Below are 22,427 nucleotides of genomic sequence, written 5' to 3' on the forward strand. Positions count from 1 at the left end.
TCATAATGGTGCGGCTTTTGTATAATTAAATTCAAATTAAAAAAAAATTTTGTAAATATTAGAAAAAATTTATTATTATTTGTATATAGGTACGTTTTAAAGAGTTGATTGATATCAAAAGCTTATCACGCATTGTTTGCGTTCAATGGGCATTAAATATGTGCATAAAATAAAATATGGAAAGCAAAAATGAAGGATAATTTAATTATTTTGGCAATTTCATTGAACTAAGAATTGGTAGAAAAGGCATATTCGAGGTACTAAATCACAAGCTATAGACTGCGTTCCAGACAGACAAATATTCGAATTGTGATAATTTTTCATATAAATTGCGTTCCAGACAGACAAATTTTCGGATTGTGATAATTTTTCACATAAATTGCGTTTCAGACAGACAAATTTTCGAATTGTGATAATTTTTCACATAAATTGCGTTCCAGACAGACATATTTTCAAATTTTGATGATTTTTCACATAAATTGCGTTTCAGACAGACAAATTTTCGAATTGTGATAATTTTTCATATAAATTGCGTTCCAGACAGACAAATTTTCGAATTGTGATAATTTTTCATATAAATTGCGTTCCAGACAGACAAATTTTCGAATTGTGATAATTTTTCACATAAATTGCGTTTCAGACAGACAAATTTTCGAATTGTAATAATTTTTCACATAAATTGCGTTCCAGGCAGACAAATTTTCGAATTGTGATAATTTTCCACATAAATTGAACATTTTGTCTAATGCCTTAGATTCTTAAAAATCTAAGAACTTGTGATAACCTTGATATATTCAGAAGTAAATATTCTAAATTCGTTTTATTCACTCGTAGCGAAAATTAAGCAATTAGTGAACCTTCTTTATTAAATCTAAACTTTAAATTTTATTAAAGCAATAAAATTGAAAACATGAAAAGCATACAAACTGAAACGTTAATGTTAAAAAACATATAAACAAATAAAACAAACAAAATATGAAAAGTTTCATCATAACTTCTTCGTTTATAGTCATAAATTGACAAAATAAATTATTGCCCGTCCACATACTTTGCGTCTTCTGTACAACAAAAAAAAAAAAATGTGCTTCATTCTATTTGCAACATTGTATTTTAACAAGATAAGGTGCTTTTTGTTTTTTGCATAATTTGACACTTTAAGTATTCAAATTTGAATAAAATGAATTAAGAAATAAAAAAAAATTATTTAAGCTTGTAAATAAAAATAATAATTCGGAGACATAAAACAACGTGTGATAATAAATTTTAATAATTTATTGTGAATTTGTTATTAAAATATATAAAAAATTGGCCACACAGAAAAATACTCAAATTAATTTGCCCACATTAACTTTGCTGATGAAAGATAATTAACAAATTCGATTAACAAAATCGATTTTTACTACCCCGTTTTTGTAAATTCAAAATATGCACAATATTCAACAATGCGTTTAGAAAAAATACGGAAGCGCTTTAAACAACAGTTAGTTGGCAGTCATTATTCATTGACGATGCATTCATAAAAAAAAATTTTGCAAAAAGTAGCTAACCTGGGTTTGAATTTAACTTAAGCTTTACATCTCAGAATTATTTAATAAGTTTCCTCGAGATTTGCTTTCCTTTACGACAATGACAATATTCACGAGAATATTTCAAAATTTTTAAACCACAACAAAAATATACTAAAAATTTTAATTTTTTCTTGGAAATTCCAAAAATACTAAGAATAAAACTAAAATTCAACAACTTCCATATTTGATGGAAAAAAAATATTTAAAAACACGTCACGTATTTCATGTGCTCATCAAAGCCAAATAACTAAAATGCCATACGGAATTCTTTACTTTTAACAATTTTACTAACTGTCATGCCAATTTTCTTAAATGAAATTTAATTAAATCTGAAAAGTCATTTCAAAAAATCCGCTATTCTCTTTTCATTGGCTGCTTAAGTTTTTTTCATTACGAATATTATTTTTTGTCACTTTCATATTATTACCATCTATTCTCATCACTGTCACAAACCTTATATCCTAATCAGATAGACGTTTAATCAATTGTACTTACATACATACATACAAACATATTTTGTGATTAGTTTAAATAAAAATAAAACTAAAAATGAAAACTATCTAACCGACCATGAAAGTTGACTGACCTAATCAAGAAATCAAAAAAAAAATGCAGATGTAAAAACAAAAATATGAAAATAAAAGTAAAACAAAATATAGTAGTAGATGGAATTTAAAATGTAGGTATACGAGTATGTTTGCAAATTTTGGTGCATCATTTGGTGGGATCAATATCACCGTGGAAATACACAGGCAGACTAAAATATAACTGTTCGTTTTATGGCGCACAAGTACACCCAGGTACACCCAAGTTTCCGGAAATTATTTAATATTAAATTTTGTAAAGGACTCACTAAAGTTTCAAAAGCCTCAATATTTAAGATTTTTACCATTGCGCTGATGTCTTATCTTCCTGGCTAGGTAACAAAGTAACTTACATTAGGGAATTAGCTAATGGTTTCGCATGTAAGGAAGCGGCAACTGTGCCGAAACCATGCGTTGAGGTGCCTAGAACGACATACTGCTCCATTCACTGAATGATGGGAAGAGACAGGCCAGGGTCGACCATTGGAATAATTGCCTAGGGCCTTTCTCACTCCAAAAAAAATTTATTTAAAGAAGGTCAGGAGCGGGGTCTCTCAAGGTTAAGGTTTGCCTGGAGGAGGACGAATCGGTTAAGCATTTATGGTGTGAATGCGAAGCTGTAGCTCGTGCACGTCTGGGATGTTTTGGAAGGGCTTTGTAAACCAAATGGAAGTCTTGCGGCTTGGCTGCTTGCAATACAGAAATTTGTCAGGGCTCTAATATAGTGCTAATGTAGAACGGGTAATATAGTGCTAATCGCGAAAGGTCATATGGGTCGATATTAGTCCCATAGTTTTCGCCCCCTGAGTCGAGAGCCTAAGGGCAGGTCAGTCTAAATGTGCAATAAATTTTCAGTCTAAATGTGCAATAAATGTTTTGTCTACTACTGTATATTTCATATTTGAAATGTTAATTACTATAAAGATGTTTATATGACCAAATACTTTTTAAAGATGCTTTTAAAATCACTAGAATTAATACAAATTAATTCGATTTTCGAATAGATTTTCTTAACAGTTTAAAAGTTTTTACAGATACTCCTTTTCTTTATTACTAAAATTTTGACGATCACAATATGAGAATATTGTGTATTTAAGGAATTATTTAGGCATAATTCAAATAATTTATTATTATTTTATTATTCTTAATTGCAGTTTAGATTTTTGTAATAATTATTATGTGTAAATTTAGTGTACTATACGAATGCATTTGCGTCCATTATTTTTGGTAATAAATATTACTAAATTATAAGCAAAAATTCACTTTAAAACAATTTCAAATTGCTTTTATTTAATCTCAAATTTTTATTTTGTTAATTATTAAAAATTTAAGCTGGGCAAAAGAAAACCATACATCATCTAATTAGTCGTCGTAACTCGATTGTTATGTTAATAATTACTTCCTTTGTTGTGTATTTGTTTACATCCTATAAGTATGCACTAATTATTTATTGCATAAAATTACAATTTTGGTACTTGAAAATAGTTTAAGTTGCTATAAATGTAAAAGTATTTTCACTTGTTCAAGGAAAATCTGCTATTTTACAAGCCAATAGTTTAATTCCATTTGGTTTATCTTTGATGCTGATTTACGATATATTTTCTATGATCAATTATTATTGTGTATCAAATGTTTTCTGTGAAAGTAATGGGATTTTAAATGAAAAGAAAATTATTTTTCATATGATTACTTTACACCGACTTATTTCTCTTCAAAAATCTAATCTAGATTAATTAGTTCTACTTATTTGTGCTTGTGTTTCATTTATAATTCTCACAATTTTTAAATTTTTTTTAAAATCGATATTGTATTCAAAATTGCACATAACATAATGTAAGTTCACATTAATTGAGCATTATTGAAATTTTATTGAGCAAAACAAGTATGACTATGAGCTTATTGCTCATTAATAAAATAAACGTGTTTAAAGAAAGCATGAATAAATGTTATAATCTTAATATACAATGGAAAACTTAAGAGTGAGTCCTTTACAAAATTTAATATTAAATAATTTCCGGAAAGCATTCTGTACAAATCCATCATATATAATGGTGTTTAATTTTTAAAATTAATTGCAATATAATTATAGGGTGTGATTAAAAAACTGCATGATATTTAAAATTCTTAAATTTTTTTTTGATGCGAGAGAAGATATTAACGTAACTGTTAGCAGGCAAAGCTTAAAAAATAATATAAAATATTGCACCTATTAAATTACATAATTTATTACCTCCTGTTAACATTAAAATCTTCTCATCTTATTAATTTTAAATAATAATTTTTCATTTTTTATAATCTTACATGAATTTTTCAAAATATCTTTAATAATATTTTTGAATAATTATCACTTAATTAATAATCACGTATATAGTGTGATATAGAAATAAAATTATTATTAAAGAATATCAGTGAATTGTTTTTAAATATGTACAAAAATATTTACATAATTATTTACATATTTTATAGGTATATATAGTTTTTTTGTTACTGTGTACATGAACAGTATTTGGTGTTAAAATCGCTACTACAACATGTTGTTATTTTTTTCTTAAAATATTTGTTTTTTTAATAAATTATAGTTAAATCGCTATACAAGAACATTATTATAAATAACTTAATAATAAACGATAATAAAAAAAATGTTATTACGATATTAATGAAAATTAAAATAGAAAATAAGAGAAAAAAAAAACTCCACAAATTTTTTGCTCTTGTACACTCTTGAGATTTTGTTTCAATATAAGTTAATACTCGTATAGAGATGCCGACTAAGTATGGGAGAAAAAATATTGTTAGCCTACAAGAGTAGTAGATTAGAATACGATATTATATAAAATATTTATTTTATTTTGCTTGAGTCGTTTGAAATACTCATATCACCTCAACAAGAGTTTGTTTAGTTACAATGATTCGGTCAGCAAGTTTGATGGTCACATCAATGCAATTTATTTTAGCCTTATTTATTCCACCAAGATTTTTATTAAAACCGAAAATAAAGATAAATTCATACCCTTTTTAATTACAAGTAGCTTAATATTTAAAACATTATTGTATAAGTTCGTCATTAAGTACTAAAACACTTAGAGCAATACAAAAATTCACTTTTTCGCAATTAAATTAGGTGATCAATAAGTATCACAAAATTACATTTTATAAATTATAGTAAATCTACTACAACAATTGATAAACGGCAAATTTTATTATTATATTTCAAAAGTTTTCATTAAATATTATTAATTCATTAATTTTTTTTTCTATAAATTTAAAATCAACTTGTAATTTGAAAGCAACTAGCATCTTCTTTAAGATATTCTATAAATACAATAATCTTATGTACGTGCACAGTTGCATGTGATATTTGATTCTTATATACCTTAACGGATTTTGAGGTCGATCAAATTATTTTTTGATATTATTGATTGAATTTTTTAAATGTATGAATTTTTATCAGATTTCCCCAGCATGTATGTACAAATGTATGTACATATATAAGAATTTGCGGATAACTGCTTTATATAAACAGTTAATTTAGAATTTTATTTTGTTAATAAATATGGTTTGGTTTTTGTTTTGTAAATGAGGGAAACAATAGAAGTTCAATAAAATTATTAACAAGGGGTGGGATGATGGATGAAAATGTTTGATTTTATTAATAATTTGAAAATTTCATTTAGATCAGTGACTGTTTAAGTTTATTTTTAAATATGTATTAGAATCATACGTAATTGCATTTAATTCAAACTTTTGGATTTGGAAATTAATATTGCATAGAGGGCTTGTGAAGGCCGGCACATGCGGGGATGCTGACCTAGTAGATGAATCAGTGCCTCTACCACTGAAATAATTCATTGACATCATAAATGAGGAAACTAAAAGGAAGGGTGAGGTCTTGTGGACGGGAGCTCACAAGTGCATGGTGATCAGAGCGCTGTGGCCTTGTGGGAAAAAGACGAGGGGGTTCTTCTGATACGGTAGTGCTAATTTCAGCATACTGGTGTGGGTGTGATGGGGCATTGTCTCCAGCAAAAAAATGGCCTAGAGGCTTGTAGTCACTATGACGGATGTTTGTCAAGGATATCAGGATATTGCAGGGATTTAGGATATGGAACATCTTTTTTGTGCCTGTTCGTTTCTGATGTGGAAGAGGAAGCGCATCGTGAGGGTCTTTTTATATGATGGCCAAGAAAGATGATTGGTCCCGGCAGAGGGTTTTTTGGTTTTTGTATTACAATTTCCTTCATTTAAACTAAAATATATATGTAAAATGATTAATATGTAAATTTACGCTCACATCTTCACATACACGCACTAATTATTTATTTCATCTTCTTTGCGGATTTAAAAAAATCTCATAATATTAAAAAAAAAAATCTTTGGTCATCATTATTTTATAGCCATACTTTTTATTTAACCATACTTGCACAGTTTAATTGAAGATTACTCACTTTTAAGTTGGATACACTTTTCTTATTCTTTTAATACCATTTAACTACTACATAATGTGAAAACAATAACGTCCAGAAGAACACATAAAATTGAAAAAGAAAAAAAAGTTTTTTAGTCAATAAAATAAATTTCATATATGCGTATGTACCATCTTCTTGCAAAAGTGTAAATGTATGTATGTAAATTTTTGCAAAATTTTAAAGTTATTATTGCATGTGATGAATGCAACTGAATCTTTTATATACCTTAATTCGTATATTTCATACTCGTTTAATACAATATAATGGAGAGTAACTGGGAGTAATTTGTTTTCTTGTAAAAAAAAAAAAAATATTTTGTGTGACATTCAACAAATGCTCTTTTATTCTCAATAGGGTGGGAAGTTTGATTGCAGAATTATTTTTTTTTTCTTCTCATTTTAAACTTCTTGTATAATGTAAATATAATATTTATTGCTTATGATTATTGTACAGGGTTGGTTTGTTTTTCCAAGTTAAAAATTTTAATTGTTAATTTTTCAAATTTTATGAAACGTAGTACAGTTTACAAATCCAACATTATTAAATTTATAATTCTGTTTATTGAGTTTAGTTTGATTTGATTAATGTTTAAAGAAAGTTTGATGTATAACAGTTAGTTTGATTGTGTTTGATATCTATTTCTTATAAAACAAAATGTGTTGACAGTGTTTTATTTCTAAAGAGTTTTTCGCCCCATGTATTTGATATCTCTGACGTTTTCGTTATTTCATTGACGCGACTAATCGACTTTCGGAATTATACGTAACTCGCGCAGTTAAACCGGGCAATAATTCCGCGTCGATGAAATTGCCGTCTTTGCTACTGCAAAGTATTGGCACAGCTAAAATTAGCTTCTCTTTATTATATATAGATTGAGATTAGAACAATAACTGTCTAAGTCAATTTTTTAAGTTTTTGAGTTTAATACAAATTCGAATTCTCCGTGGTATTTTCTATATATTGTCAATATTTGATCAATATATCTCAAGTAGATCTACTACAGAAAAAAGTTATAAAGTTACTTTTTTCTAATATAAAATTCAATATTTGAAATTCATTTATTTAGAACAGTTTAAAACACAGAATTTAAAAGAATGGTTAACACAAACGGTGAATTTATTCCAATAGAAAATTTTCCTCTAAATTAGAAAATTTGTAAAATTGTGACATTTTGATTATAATTATATTGGAGTGTCTTATGATGCTTAAGTTTCGTGCCCCATTTTATGTTTCTATGAATGCCTTCTATTCCAAAATCACACTTATAAGAAATAGGTTTGCTGTTCAAGACCCCGATAAATTATAAATTCCAAAACATCCGGTATAAATATCAAATATGCAGTATGAAGAATGTTTGTACTCGTGTTGTACGTTAGTAAACAATCATATTTATCGTGTACACAGTAATGACTACTTAAAATTAAAAAAAGAAAAAAAAAATTTGTTTTCTGATTTTGTTTATATTTGTGAATTTTTTTCATCTTCATCTCTAAGGCTATTTTATTAATTTATTTAAGAAGACATCTTTACGCATTTCTTATATATACGACAGACATACACTTAAATATTTCTATACATATCCAAAATGGGACTTTAATAATAATAATAATAATTTAATAATTGAAAATAAAAAAATGTATGTATGGCAATTTAATTGAAAATTTCGTATATAAAAGTGTAAGTCACGGTTAACTATAAACTTAGTACGGGAACGATTTTACACAAGAAAATTATTTTTTTTTTTTTTTAACAATTTTAAATATTTTGTAATTTAAAAAAATGAAACTGGTAAGAATTGACATAGTGATCGAATTAAAAAGTAGAATTAAAAATTTAATATTTAAAAGTGAAGAATTTAATAAAAAATTATAAGTGGAAATTATTTTGGTTATTGTTAAAATTTAAGAAATTGTTCTAAGAATTCTGGAACTGTTCTTTTGAGTGTTTGCAAAATCTATTTGCTTTATATTTTTAATTTAAATTTTATTTTATTAAAAATTCATAAATTTTAGATAATTTTTGGAATATGCTTAACATTATTAATTAATAATATGAGAGCGGCACCAGTTGATGATTCAAGTAATGCACAAATTGTTAAATATGAAAGTGAGAATATTGGAATTGGTGGTTATAGATTCGCGTAAGTTTTGTTCTTATATATAAAAAAGAAAATAAGAAAATTTATTATTTAATTTAATTTTCTTGAATGAAACAAATATATTATACCCCAGCAACTGAAATGTCTTAACTCCAAAAAATTACGATTTTGAGGAAATCATGAAAAATCATTTTTGATTAAACTCTAAATGGTTTAAATTAAAAATGATTGTTAAAATTGTATATATGACCTTTAAATCTAATTTAAATACATTTTAGTTGTATATAGCTGAAATAGGAAGTATTTAAAAATAAAACCTGGAAAAACGAAATTTTTAGAGTTAATACATTATAATTGCATGGATCCTAAGTTTGTAATTTTATCTATATTTATTATTAAAATTCTTTTTTCATTAAAATTATTTAAAATTTCTTATAATATACATGTATGTAGTTATGAAACAAGTGATGGAATTGCTAGAACTGAAACAGCTGAATTAAAAAATGCCGGTACTGATGATGAAGTACTTGTTGTACGTGGTACAATATCATGGGTTGGTCCAGATGGTATTACATATACAATAGAATTTGTTGCTGATGAAAATGGTTTTCAACCGAGAGGTGATCATTTACCAAAATAAAATGATTATTGAAAACAAAAAATCGCATAGGAACGCCATCTATATTTTTATATCTAAGTGTAATATGAGGCCAGAATGAAATGCCAAAAACAAAAAATTTCTAGGCATTCTTTACTATACGTATGTTTGATATTAAGAGTTAAAAATAAGAAAACAAAAAATTTTATTTAATTTTGTAAAATTGTTGGCTATTAATTTTTTTTTTTGTTTATTATATGAGTTTTGTGATGAATTTTTGTTGTAAATATGTATGTAGTTTATGTTTGTTTTTTTATAAAATTTTTTTTTTTTTAAAAATACATTTATATAAAAAAAAAAAATATAATGAAATTTTATTAAATTTTATATGGTTACTTGCATGCTGCACATAATTCATTTTAAATTCAAGGTAATTCTAATGAGACCAATGATATTTCGAACGATTTGATCCATTCTTTCATGTTTATTGCCAAAAAAATATTTGATAAGAAATCTTATCTTCCTCAATAAATCTATATGGAATTTCTAAAAATCTATAAATTTATTTTTTACTATAAGATTTGCCGCAACAGCTGTAAAATCAGCCGGTCATTTAAATATCATTTATTTCAGAAAAAAAAAAATATTTATTAAGCATCGAATAAATCGTATGAAAAATGAATGGGACACGCAATTTTTATTAATATAAAATTTATGGTGATGATAAACTGATAACTTAATATAAAAAAAAAAATTATGATTGTAAAATATTTTGACCTTAACATTTTATGAATTTTGTACGAAAGAAAATTGTTCTCCTATAGTAAATGAGAAAAAGTGATGTAACAAACGAAAGGTTGTATAAGAAAGCGTAGGTATTATTATATAAATCTTTAATCGAGATTAATATGACAGAATATGTGCATATGTACACTTGTATGTTCTTTAAAAGGAATCGATAAAATATTGGATGGTTATTTTTGTTTTTTGGAAAACTTTCATTACTAACCTTCTTAGCTTTCATATGGGTAATTTTTGTAAATCATTAAAATGAAACATAAAAAAATGGTAATAAATTAAAATGTGCAAGTATACACGAATGCGCGCACATTATTATGAACATCTTTTTTAGAATATTGGATATTACAATATATTGCGGATGTAGATATAATGATATGTTGAAATTTTTATAAATTATTGCTTTCCAAATTGTCTTCATTTACGCACATGCCTACAATTTCGTTGGAAACTAATTAATTACAGTCTGTCGACTCTTGTATCTCAATTCCTCTATTTAATGTTAACAAGTTTTTTGTTCTTACAAAATTAGAACATAAGATTACACTATACAATAAAACATTTACAAGAAAATTTTTAAAATAATTTTAGCTTGTTTTATTTAAAATTTCCAATGGTAGATTATTCAACAGCTGACCACCATTGTAAAACGGTGTCATTGCCTTAATTTAGAAGAAATAGCACATTTATTCTATGTGCTATTTCTTCTAAATTAAGGCAATCGAAACATATTCGATGACTTTAAATTGTATTCTGTGACTTTCCCAATATAATTCAGACATCTCAATGAGATACTGTGGCAGTAGATGACTTTTTAAGTTTTTTAGTTCTAGGGGTCTAGTTTATAAGGGGTCATCATCATTGGTCAACAGAACTATTTTACAAGACTGAACACTCATATTAATATCATTTATATGTAACAAGAAGCTCAATACACCTAATATTTCTCCTTGTAGAATTTCATTATTAATAAAAATAAGATCAAAATATTTATATAGTTAAAAAATCTTTCGCTTTTTGCACTCGAGGAAAGCTTTTAAATCAGTTCTAGTTCATTATCACTGATACCATACATTTCCAAATTTGTAAGCAATATTTCTCTATTTACCATCTTATTTACCCATCTTTTATAAATTCATGTTTATATTCAAGTTTATTTCATAGCGATGACAGATTGAACTGGATTGGGGTATGCTGTGTCATAGTAACCAAAGTTTTACTATATATGATTAAATTTTATAAATACAGAGTCAGCGATTTAGTACATAGGAAGCATTCTGAAATATTGAAAGCATTCTGTTTGTATTAATTACATTAATTGTAATAATTTTGAAATTTATGATTAAATTTAATAAAATTGAATTTTTATAAAAAAAAATAAAATTATAAATTTGATTTTTAAAAATTGCTCACATATTAATGCACAACTCCTACATTATAAAATGGCAATGTATTCATGCCTTATACAAAATTATTTTAATTTCACGATTTATATTTATGTATTTTAATTATTTTGAATTTAATATCAATTTATTTAATTTAAAATTTTTATTTTAGTTCGTAAATACTAGCTATACTCGATTTATGCAACAATTTTCTGAACATTCATTTGAATGTCTCAGCCTAAATATATGCAATATTTTTTCAACATGAAACATTGGTAATATTTGAAATTTTATACAATTTATAACTGTAAAAGCGCGGATAAAAAAAACCGTTAATGCAATATGGTTTAATTTAAAAGCTTTAAAAACTTCTAAAATAAATTCAAAAAAAAAATTTATACACTCTTGTTTTATTATAAAAATCCATAATACGATTTATTTGCTGTTGTGAAAAGTTTTGGGGTATAGGTACAATTGAATATTCTTAAAAACTATTCAACAAAATATACAGTCATATTATTATTTTACAAGAAAAATTATTAAAAAAAAATTTACATATCTTGTTTCTTTTTTCATAATCACTAAAGAAGATCACTATATTATATATGAAAACTTAATTTATATATAATTAAGTTTAATTATGCTCTAGGAATATGTGCACCTTCTGGTTGAAAACCATTTTCATCAGCAATATATGTTATTGTATATGTTTGACCATCATCAGCAACAAATGAATATGAACCACGTACTGAAATTGCTTCATTATCAGTACCAGCATTTCTTAATTCACCTTGTTCTTCACGTGTAATACCATCACTTGTTTCATAACTACAAAATTATTTCAAAAATAAAAAATAATTTTTTAGAAATAATTGAAAATTTTAATAATTTATATTAAACGTTAATCCTTTTATATATATTCCTTTTGCAAGTTTATTATATTATAAAAAATAATCCATTGTATATGATCCAACTTACGCGAATTTATAACCATCAACACCGATATTATCCAATTCTTGTCTTAAAATTTGTGCATTTTGTGGACTATCTAATGGTGCGGCAAAAGTAATACCGAAAATTGCAACGAATACTACTACAGCGAATTTCATTTTCGTTTTAAAAAAAATTTGTATTTTTTTTTTATAATTAAAAAAAAAATTAAAATTATTTTAATTATTACAATAGCTTTTCTAACGATGGAAGCTGATTGAATGATGCTTCTTACAATTTTATGAATTGCTTTTATAGTAAAAAAAAATATGAGTAGATTTTTTTTTTCTTAATTTTTTCTTTTCATTTTTCTTCCCCAAAAATTATTGATAAATGATGTACCTTACTTGTTTCTTGTATACAAAATACATACGACATTGCTGTTCAATTCATTTAATGAGGGAAGAAGATAGCAAAATAAGTGAACGCATAAAATGAGATGGAAATAATAAAAAATTTTTTGATATTAAAATTACAACTGTACATACGAGTATGATAGGTAAAAAATTTTTGATTTATTAAATTTTTGAAATTTTTTTTATAGGGTCCATAAATTTTTAAATGGCATTTTAAATATTTATTTAACATTAATTATTGATGATTGATTTAATTTATAAATTTCGATTGTTTGATTGGAATTGATTTAGATTTTTAATTATTTGCTATATGATCTAGATTTAATTATAATATAGATGAATATTTGAATTCGGTTGCATTAATTAAGGATGACATCATAGCGAAACACTTAATGAAACTGAAAACTATAATTGATTAAAAAATTTCATTTGACACCTTTGAAATTTAATTTGTGATTATTTTGTAATATCTATATAAAGGTTTTAGAACACAACAATCAAATTAAATTTAGTTGAAGTATATAAATTTTACTGTGTCAACGGATTTACTATGTCAGAAGCTCAATCTACTTTATAGGGTAGTAAAGTCCCAGAAATAGACAAAATTAAGTGTGATGCTATCATCTCTATGGGTTACGGTCAGCACTACCAGTTTTGAATTTAGTTAAATAATTTTTCACTATAAGTCTGTAATTTGCAGAACAAAGCCATATATTCATCACATTTATTCAATTTAAAAGAGGTTGCAATAAAATTAGTAATGCCGCGTAAGTAAGTCTTAAATCTAGTTGAAGATAGATTCAAATTAAGTTCAAATTCTCTGCATTCACCGATTTGTGAAAATTAAGAACAGCCAAATTAAACAAGCATCATCTTTGTCCTTTCTTCAAGATTATAAACTTCAAATATATTCATAATTATTAATTCTTGCTGATTTGAATGAAACACTCGGGATATCTTGTTGGCAGTACAATTTGTAAAATTAACTATTTTTGACTATATTATTGCAATTGTCCTCCAAATTTGTTAATATAGAGCATATTAACATTCTAAAATTAAATTTTTTTAATTTTCTTAATACATCATTTACTTTTACTTGTTACCGTAAATATGTAAACATGCTTACCACATTTTAAATACCCATATATATATAATGTATACAGCATCATTAATATTATTTACTTCCTTCTAACACTTAAACACAAAACATTCATTATTCCGACAAAAAAATGCAAGTAATCATCCAAATCAATCATTTCAAAAATTTTATATACCATACTCGTATTACGCAAAATCTTCAATCATAGATTTTGATGAAGAAGAACAACAAAACAACTATAATAAGCGGTTATGCTCTCAATTTAATAATATATTTCAAAAAGAAAAGAAAAACAAGAAACAACAAGGAAAAAAAATTAGAAAATAATAACAATAAGTGTTTAATATGTAGGAGGTTTCTCAATTATTATGAACAAAAGTTAATATGAAAATATTTACTTATTTAATTAAAACCAATAATCACGTGTGATTTGAAAAATACCAATTTAAACTGATTCAAAATGAAAAAAAAAATAGAAAAACAATAACAAAAAAATAGAAAAAATTTGGTAAACGGTAACTTTTCACCCCTCTGGCGACAATTTAATAAATATAATAGCTTAGAGCATAATTTCATCGTAATTGTACATACATACTTACATAATATGTTTATATATTTATATAAATATATAAACATGTACATACGTGACTGGGCATTCAATTTAAGTTTCTTGATCTTTAATATTTTTAATTAGAACGGACTGTATCTAATAATTTAATGAAAAATTTATTTGGAATTTCATCTTGTTACAAATCTCATTAAATGAATATTAATGGAAGCTATAACTTTTAATAATATTGAACGCTTAATCTTCCGTAATATTTATTTAACAACTACGAATTAAGAACAATTCAAAATCCTAATCATCAACAACTTAATTAGGGAAATTAAGCAGTTTGGAGTAGTTGGAGAATAGCTGAGGAGTAGCTGGGTAATTATCCAGTCCACAACATATGTATAGCCTTCAGGCAATCTGTCCTCAAATAATTGAAAATTATTATATTCCGGAATTTACTCTCCCAAAGAATGCTGTACTATATTCGTTTTTTCCTTCTCTACTTCTCGTGGGAAAGTAGGACTGCTACAAAACTTTCGTCATCGCACTCTGTTTTGGGATATATTTTTGATTTGTGCCCATGTACAAGTAATTTTTGTCGATAGATCTAACAAATTTTTTTCGTTGACGGCTCCGCTCTAGTTCCTATCTGACGATTGTTTTAGGGGGACATCTCAAGGTATGCCCAATCCAATCCAATTGAATTAAGCTTCAGTCCCGAAAAATACAATCTAAAATATAAAATTAATAAAATGTTACACATTATAATTAAAATTTTGTAAATCAAAGTTAAAAGTTATTCTACAACATTGTTTCTATAATATTTTATGTTATGTCCGATTTATAATACGATATGAATATAGTATTGACCTAGTCCGAAATTATTTCCGACTGCTTAATCATAATTTTATTAATAATATGAAAATTTATTTAAATATATTACTTATTAATTCAATAACAAGCATACCATAACAAGCAGTTCAATCAATTACTGTCAAATTTTCTTGTAATCATTAGAATTTATAGTTTTCTTTGTTTATCTTGAATGTCACATTTCTCGTATATATTAAATGTTAATCATTAATTCATTCTCTTATTTTGTTACGGGAATGGAAATCTTAAAATGTTCCCTGAGAATAAGTTTTGTATTACCTGTACATACTTGTAAAATTCGATATAATTTTCAGTCAATATAAAATCTAGTCGTATTAAGTTGTTTTTAGAAATTAAAGTATAAATTCTCTCTAGAATTATTTTGTTATATGTATGTATGTATACCCGAGTTCTCAAAATTTCGGGTAACCTACCTTCAATTTACATATTTTCAAAAAATTACCAGACAAATCAAGAATTTTAATTATTTACAAATTACTCGTAAATCAACATTAATTGTATAAAGGAGAAGCATACCAAAAAAATTTTATCGATTTCCATATTTACATCCACAATACGAGATTATATTATACTCACTTCCGATATACATACATGTTATAGATTTTTCATACTGATAATCCGATTTTATTGATTTTTGATATGGACTTCGTAAAGTGAATTATCCATTTACATTTTACAATTTACTGTATCGTCTCATGTGCATTCCGGTACAATTATAATTATGAATACTCATTATAATAATTATGAAAAATATTAAATATATCACGATTTCAATTAATACATATAACCTCAATAATTATTGTAGATTTTTTCAAAAATTTTTATGTAATTTATATGATAATTTAATTTTTCTACTCGTAATTAAATTTTGCTTTTTTCATCCTTTCCTCCTTCTTAATCTGTAATTATGTTTTAAAAGAAATCCATGATACGAATATAGGTTTAATAAATATAAAATTAAAGAGAAGGCACATTTAATAAATATAAATAAAAGTGTTATATTGCTGTATATATCAGATCTACATAATTTTTTTTCATCTACATAATAATATTTATGTATGTATTGTGTTTATTTATTTAAAGGTTTTTTAAAAAATATCAAAATTTTTGTTATTTTTCCAATTATATTTGAAGTGTTTTTTGTTATAAGACCTATTATTATTATACTGTTATAATTATGATCTATATTGTTATATACATACTGTAAATATTTTAAAAAGTAAACAAATTTACTTAAATACTATTCAACAATTAAAATACAAGACAGAAAACAAAATGAAGTCAAAAAAGAATTGATTAGTTTGTTTTTTTGGTTTAAGAAAAAATTTTGAGATTTTTAAAATTTGTTATAAAAACTCTAGGTTTGTATATGTTTAGTTTGTGTGCATATGTGTGATATCATATTGGTATTTTTTTTGTTTTTGTTGTAATACTAAAAATACTTAAAATTTTTTAAATGGTTTTTATAAAAAAAAATATATTTACTTGTAAAAAAAAATTAAACTTAATTAACAATTTTTTTTTTCTTTTTTTCTCATTTTCTCATTTTTTTTTTAAATGTATTTATGTAATTATAAATTAAGCCTTTGGTAAATGTGCACCTTCTGGTTGAAAACCATTTTCGTCAGCTAAAAATGTAACTGTATATGTTTGTCCATCATCAGCTACCCATGAATATGAACCACGTACTGAAATTGCTTCATTATCAGTACCAGCATTTCTTAATTCACCTTGTTCTTCACGTGTTACACCATCACTAGTTTCATAACTATGTATATATGTATGTTTATGGATTAAAAAAGAAAAATAATATTAAAATTATTAAATATTTTTAATCCTTTAAGATGCATAATATAAAAATATGCTATAAGTTGACAATCCAATTGAGAAAACTTACGCAAATTTATAACCATCTACACCGATATTATCTAAATCTTGTCGTATAATTTGTGCATTCTGTGAATTATCCAATGGTGCAGCAATAACAATTGTAAAAAGTGTAACAAATGCAATAACGTATTTCATTTTTATTATTTTTATTTTTTAAATTATTTAAAATTTAAAATTTAGTTTTTTGTATTTCTTTAACTATTTGAAAGTGTAATCGTCGAATGATAGTGTTGACTAAATTGTTAACTGCTTTTATAGTAAATTTTAGTTTGTATAATAGAATTTGATTTTATATAAAATGTAAAAATGAAATATTTATTATAAATGTTAATTTTTCATAATCTTTAATAAAAATTTAAAAAATAGAAATACACATAGAAAACAAAAAAGTATATAATTATGTACATACGTTACGTATATGAACGCATCTTCTTGTGATAAATTGGAGATTGTATGATTTAAAAAAAAAATATTGTAATCGAAAAATATATGCATAAATTTATATTTTACAACACCAAAAACACATATACTCCTCACATATACTGCATTAATACTTTGTAAATTTTATTAGTAAATCTATATGTGTATATATGTACAATCGAATTCATTTTTATTACAATCTTGATTTTCTGTTGAAACTTTTAATGCATTTTTTGACAAAATAAGTTAACAAAGGTCAGTAGCACATTTTTGGTATTTTTTTTTTTTATATTTTCATTTTTAAGAAATTTTGGCGGTATTAACAAAAATTTATTATCAAAAAAGTTATTTAAATTTTTGGTGAATATAAGAATAAATTTTCATATTATTATGTAGATTTCAAGATGATCGCGCTAATTTTTCTTGATTTTAGAGCATGAATTTACTATAAATGTATACGAAATTTGGTAAAAAAACAAAATGAAAAGAGAAGTAAAAAATCATATTGTTTCTTTGTTTCTTGTTTTGGGGTCAAATTTTATTTTTTTTTTTTGTATTACAAATATTCTTTTTATTGTTTTCCAAAAACACAAAAAAAATATTACAATTAATTAATTTTACAATATTTTATACCCGATTAAAAATATCCACCACCTACAAAACTAATAAACAACAGCAACATTATAATATTATGATGACAACAAAAATGACAATAAAAATTAAAAAAAAAAAATTAATGACATTCAAAAATATCGAATTGAAATTAAAGAATCGATTAAACTATGTTTACATGTATATAGATATAGACATTTAAATAAGAGAAAACCAAAACAAGAATAATATGTTGTTTGCTCCCCTGTCTGAATTTAGTTTAGGTTCTTAAAAAATTTCTGCCATTTGTATGAAATTATAAAGAACAATAGGCTTAAAATTCACAAAAAAAGAAAAAAGAACATAAGAAATATTGAATAATCAAAAATTGACAGTGAGTGATTGAACTTTTTTGCTTTGATGTACACATACACGAAAGAGACCGGCAATATATTATTTTTTGCTGATTTTAATTGATTTCGGAAGAGCAACTGCATACGTATTTATTTATGTATGTATGTATGTATATCAAAAATGAGAATATAAAATTTAAAAAAAATTGCCTTTTTTTGAGGTTTTGTAAACAAAAAAATTAAATTTATAAGTTGACAATTTAATGGTTCTTCTCCAAATCAATTCCAGCGCCAATATCAGGAAATGGTTTATGCTATTTTGTGTAAAACCATGATTTATATTTTGTATTTTGCCCACAATTATTGTAAATTGAAATTCTTAGAAAATATAATTTTTTCTATAAAATATTTGAAGAATTCAAATTTAAAAATGTCACATTTGAAAAATAAAAGAAAATTTTGAATTTAAAGTGATTATAAATCAAGAATGATTTAAAAATGCTTTAATGTCAATAAAATGAAGTGAAAAGCATTTGAAATCATTTTGCAATTTAAAGAAAAAAAAATTTGAATTAAGAGTAAAGTACTTCTAAAATCTAAGAATAAATCTACGATGTACATTATGTCAGCAATTGCGTTGTTGGTGTTCAAAACTTCGGGAAAATATTAAATGTCATCATAGTCAAAGTGGTGAACGGTGACGGCAAATTAACTAAACACTTTTTTGCATATAATATAATACACACACGGGAACAGATAATATGAAAAAAATGCGGAATTTATATATAACCAAAATACAGAAATTTAGACTATTTTATCGTCGGCGGTTGATTTTGCGGTGGTAATTTTGCTTGATTCTTGACAGTCTCATTTAAATACATATGTGTATTCTATATAAATTCTGACATTTTGTCGCGGAAAATCGCTGTTATTTTGTTTTCAACTATCTGGTGAGAATAGAGAGTAATTACTATTATTTGCGTCATGCAGGACGCTGACGCCAAGCAAGGTTTACAAGCACGACTTTTACAGTTTCAGATTAAATTGTAGATTTTTTCGTATATATTGTATCAAAAGTATTCAATTTTTTTGTGAACAGAAGCATATATATGTTCATTTTATAATTTATGACTACAAATTTCGATTTATAACAGGATAAACCGATTTTTTTTAATTCACGAATTATGAGCGCATCAAAAAATTTAATCAAAAAAAAAAATTCAGATTTTTTGCTATTTAATCATTTTTATAATCAAATTTTGAGTTTTTTTTTTCGTGCACTTGTTACGGCATAATCCCGCATAATAAGTGGCGTTTATATATATGATAAACTGGAATTTGAATACGTAAAATTCACACTATATAATGTGTTTGTATTTAATTCACATTTTTTGTTTAATTTACATTACGTTTGAAAAATTTCAGATGGTTTTATTTTTTACTGGAAATGGAAACTTTTATTCGAGCAAAAAAAACATCATAACCATGTTGATAAAAATTCCACAATTTTCGCGTTTGTAAGTAATGATTCACTAAAATTAGAACACACATGTGTAAATAAACCTTATCAGTTCACAATGTTGAATCTCCCTACGAATTGCTTGCAAGATAGTTGCGTATTATGACTTATGTATGCTATGCAAAACCATTTGTTGAATTGGATTTGAAATGCAATTAAATAATAAATATTTCATCAAAAGACACAAATGAATATCACTAATAATTAAAATGTTTCAATCGAATTGATTGACATAGGAATAAAATTTGGTAAAATTATTTAATTAAAACATAAATTAACTTTTGTGTTGTCTTTTTCTATCGTTAATTGCTTAATAAATATTTGAAGTAAAGAATAAATAAATACTCGAAGGTTGGAATTAACTTCAATTTGTATATAGCATGTTTCTATCATAAGTGCAATTAAATTATTAAAAACATAAGAACATACACATAAAAAATACACAATTTATGATCTTCCATCATAATTTGACAAAAAATATTTGATACTTTTTCTTTTTTTTTTTTTTGGTTTTTACTAAAAAAATCAAAATCTTGTTACTTTGAAACCGGTTTATATGAATTATTTCCTTCGAAATTTTATAAAATGAATTTTACTAAAAAAAAACGATTGTTCTTCACTCTCGATGAATCGAATCAACTCCATATAATGAGGTTAAACGGAAGATATTCTTCTAATAGTATGAATAGTAATATTTGTTTTTTATTAGTTTTTAAATAATTAATTGGATTATGTCATTATAGACAAGTGTATTTTGGAGGAATAACGTTAATATTTGTATTTAATGACTTGCAAAATATATAAGTATGTAATTAAAATTTCTGAGAGTTAAAGAAATATTCAGTATAAATTAAGTTTGAGGACATTGACATTTTGATTAGTGCGTGTATTAAACACAAAGTCTTTTAGTGTGTAAATAATTGCAAACTTTTATTAATTTTAATTTTAACAACTTAAGATTGTCGAAATTCCATACGTATGTATAATTTTCAATCATATTTTTAATATTAACTCATTTTTTTTTAATTATTAATATTCAATAACCAAAATATTTTGAAAATTTTTGAAATTATTACAGTCTCACTCAAAATTTTTAAAGTCTAATGTAAAGTTTAATCTAATGTTGCATCATTATCAGATGAACTTTAGAATTTGTTCCATAAAAGCTCTAAAATTGACTATTTGAACGGAAATTATGTGTCTTTCCTCGTTATGGTATTCTATATACTGTCGAACTATAAGAATAGACGAGTCAAGAAAATTACTGCCGAAGGAACGACAGTTTTCGAAGATTGCCATAGTTTAAATTTCCAAAGATTTCCCGAATAAAATAAGGTAATGTTATGCATATAAAGTTAAATGTTTTCAAAAACCGCAATCTTCCAAAATTTATTCTATAATTGAGTAAAATTGAAAGGTCACAAAATTTTATATTTATTTTGTTCTTTTGCGTTTATGTTTTGAAAATATCCTACTAAAAATATTACAATTAAATTCAATTGATTTTTTTCTACATATACTTACAATGTAAAAAATCTAATATTTTACATGGAATGCAGTCTAATTTATTTATGGCTAAGCGATCATTTACACAGCTAAACGCATCAATTGCACATTTTTGCGCTTAATGGTTATACAAATTGAAAAAATTCTGTGTCATAATTAAATTGTAATTATAAATTTGTTTTTGAATTTTATTATTTTAAATTTTTAATTTAAATAAAATTTTGTTGCACACTTGAATTTCTTTATGAGTTTTAAGAATAATAAATTGTAAATTATTAGTAATTGCGCATATTTAAGTTGCAAAAATTGATATTTTCTTATTTCTGCTGAACTTGGTGCTTATACGCATTTGCTGACTTGAGATAGAAGAGGTAAAATGAATTTGTATATAATAGTAATCCATTAAGTGATTTCTAAATTGCCATAAATTTTAGCTTTGAGAATAACTTATACAGAATTTTTGCAATTTCTTGATAATTAAACCCATTAGAGCTTAAAATAATAATTAATTTCAATAATAATGAAATTGCACTTGCCAATTTATTTGTGGTATTTTTTTACATTTTTCAATACAACTTATCCTAACGTTATCATTCCAATGTTTCTGTTTTGCGTTAACTGGTTTAAAACCGCACCGGTAAAACTTTGTGATAAAACATATTATTTCAATTTACAAACGTTACATACATACATTAAAAAATTTTTTAAAAGGTTGAATGTAATATTTTCAAATTATACTAAAAACAAAAATAAAAG

General features: G+C 24.8%; 3 protein-coding genes across 3 annotated transcripts; 1 reads left to right on the forward strand and 2 right to left on the reverse strand.

Moving 5' to 3' along the window:
- Positions 1 to 8,303: 8,303 nt before the first annotated feature.
- LOC129606884 (endocuticle structural glycoprotein ABD-5-like) lies at positions 8,304 to 9,663 on the forward strand. The gene is made up of 3 exons (XM_055517501.1): positions 8,304 to 8,406; positions 8,631 to 8,758; positions 9,170 to 9,663. Exons 1-3 carry the CDS (start codon positions 8,398 to 8,400, stop codon positions 9,354 to 9,356), a joined length of 324 nt encoding a protein of 107 aa, XP_055373476.1. The 5' UTR covers positions 8,304 to 8,397; the 3' UTR covers positions 9,357 to 9,663.
- Positions 9,664 to 12,135: 2,472 nt separating this feature from the next.
- Positions 12,136 to 12,606, reverse strand: LOC129606744 (larval cuticle protein 65Ag1-like). Its single transcript, XM_055517257.1, has 2 exons — positions 12,476 to 12,606; positions 12,136 to 12,325 (listed from the first exon to the last, which is right to left on the reverse strand). Exons 1-2 carry the CDS (start codon positions 12,604 to 12,606, stop codon positions 12,136 to 12,138), a joined length of 321 nt encoding a protein of 106 aa, XP_055373232.1.
- Positions 12,607 to 16,895: 4,289 nt separating this feature from the next.
- Positions 16,896 to 17,488, reverse strand: LOC129606745 (endocuticle structural glycoprotein SgAbd-5-like). The gene is made up of 2 exons (XM_055517258.1): positions 17,290 to 17,488; positions 16,896 to 17,160 (listed from the first exon to the last, which is right to left on the reverse strand). Exons 1-2 carry the CDS (start codon positions 17,415 to 17,417, stop codon positions 16,971 to 16,973), a joined length of 318 nt encoding a protein of 105 aa, XP_055373233.1. The 5' UTR covers positions 17,418 to 17,488; the 3' UTR covers positions 16,896 to 16,970.
- Between the last annotated feature and the right edge of the window lie 4,939 nt (positions 17,489 to 22,427).

Source organism: Condylostylus longicornis, unplaced genomic scaffold (genome assembly GCF_029603195.1).
Source record: "Condylostylus longicornis isolate FDR11 unplaced genomic scaffold, ASM2960319v2 ptg000022l, whole genome shotgun sequence".
Classification (NCBI taxonomy): Eukaryota; Metazoa; Arthropoda; class Insecta; order Diptera; family Dolichopodidae; genus Condylostylus; species Condylostylus longicornis.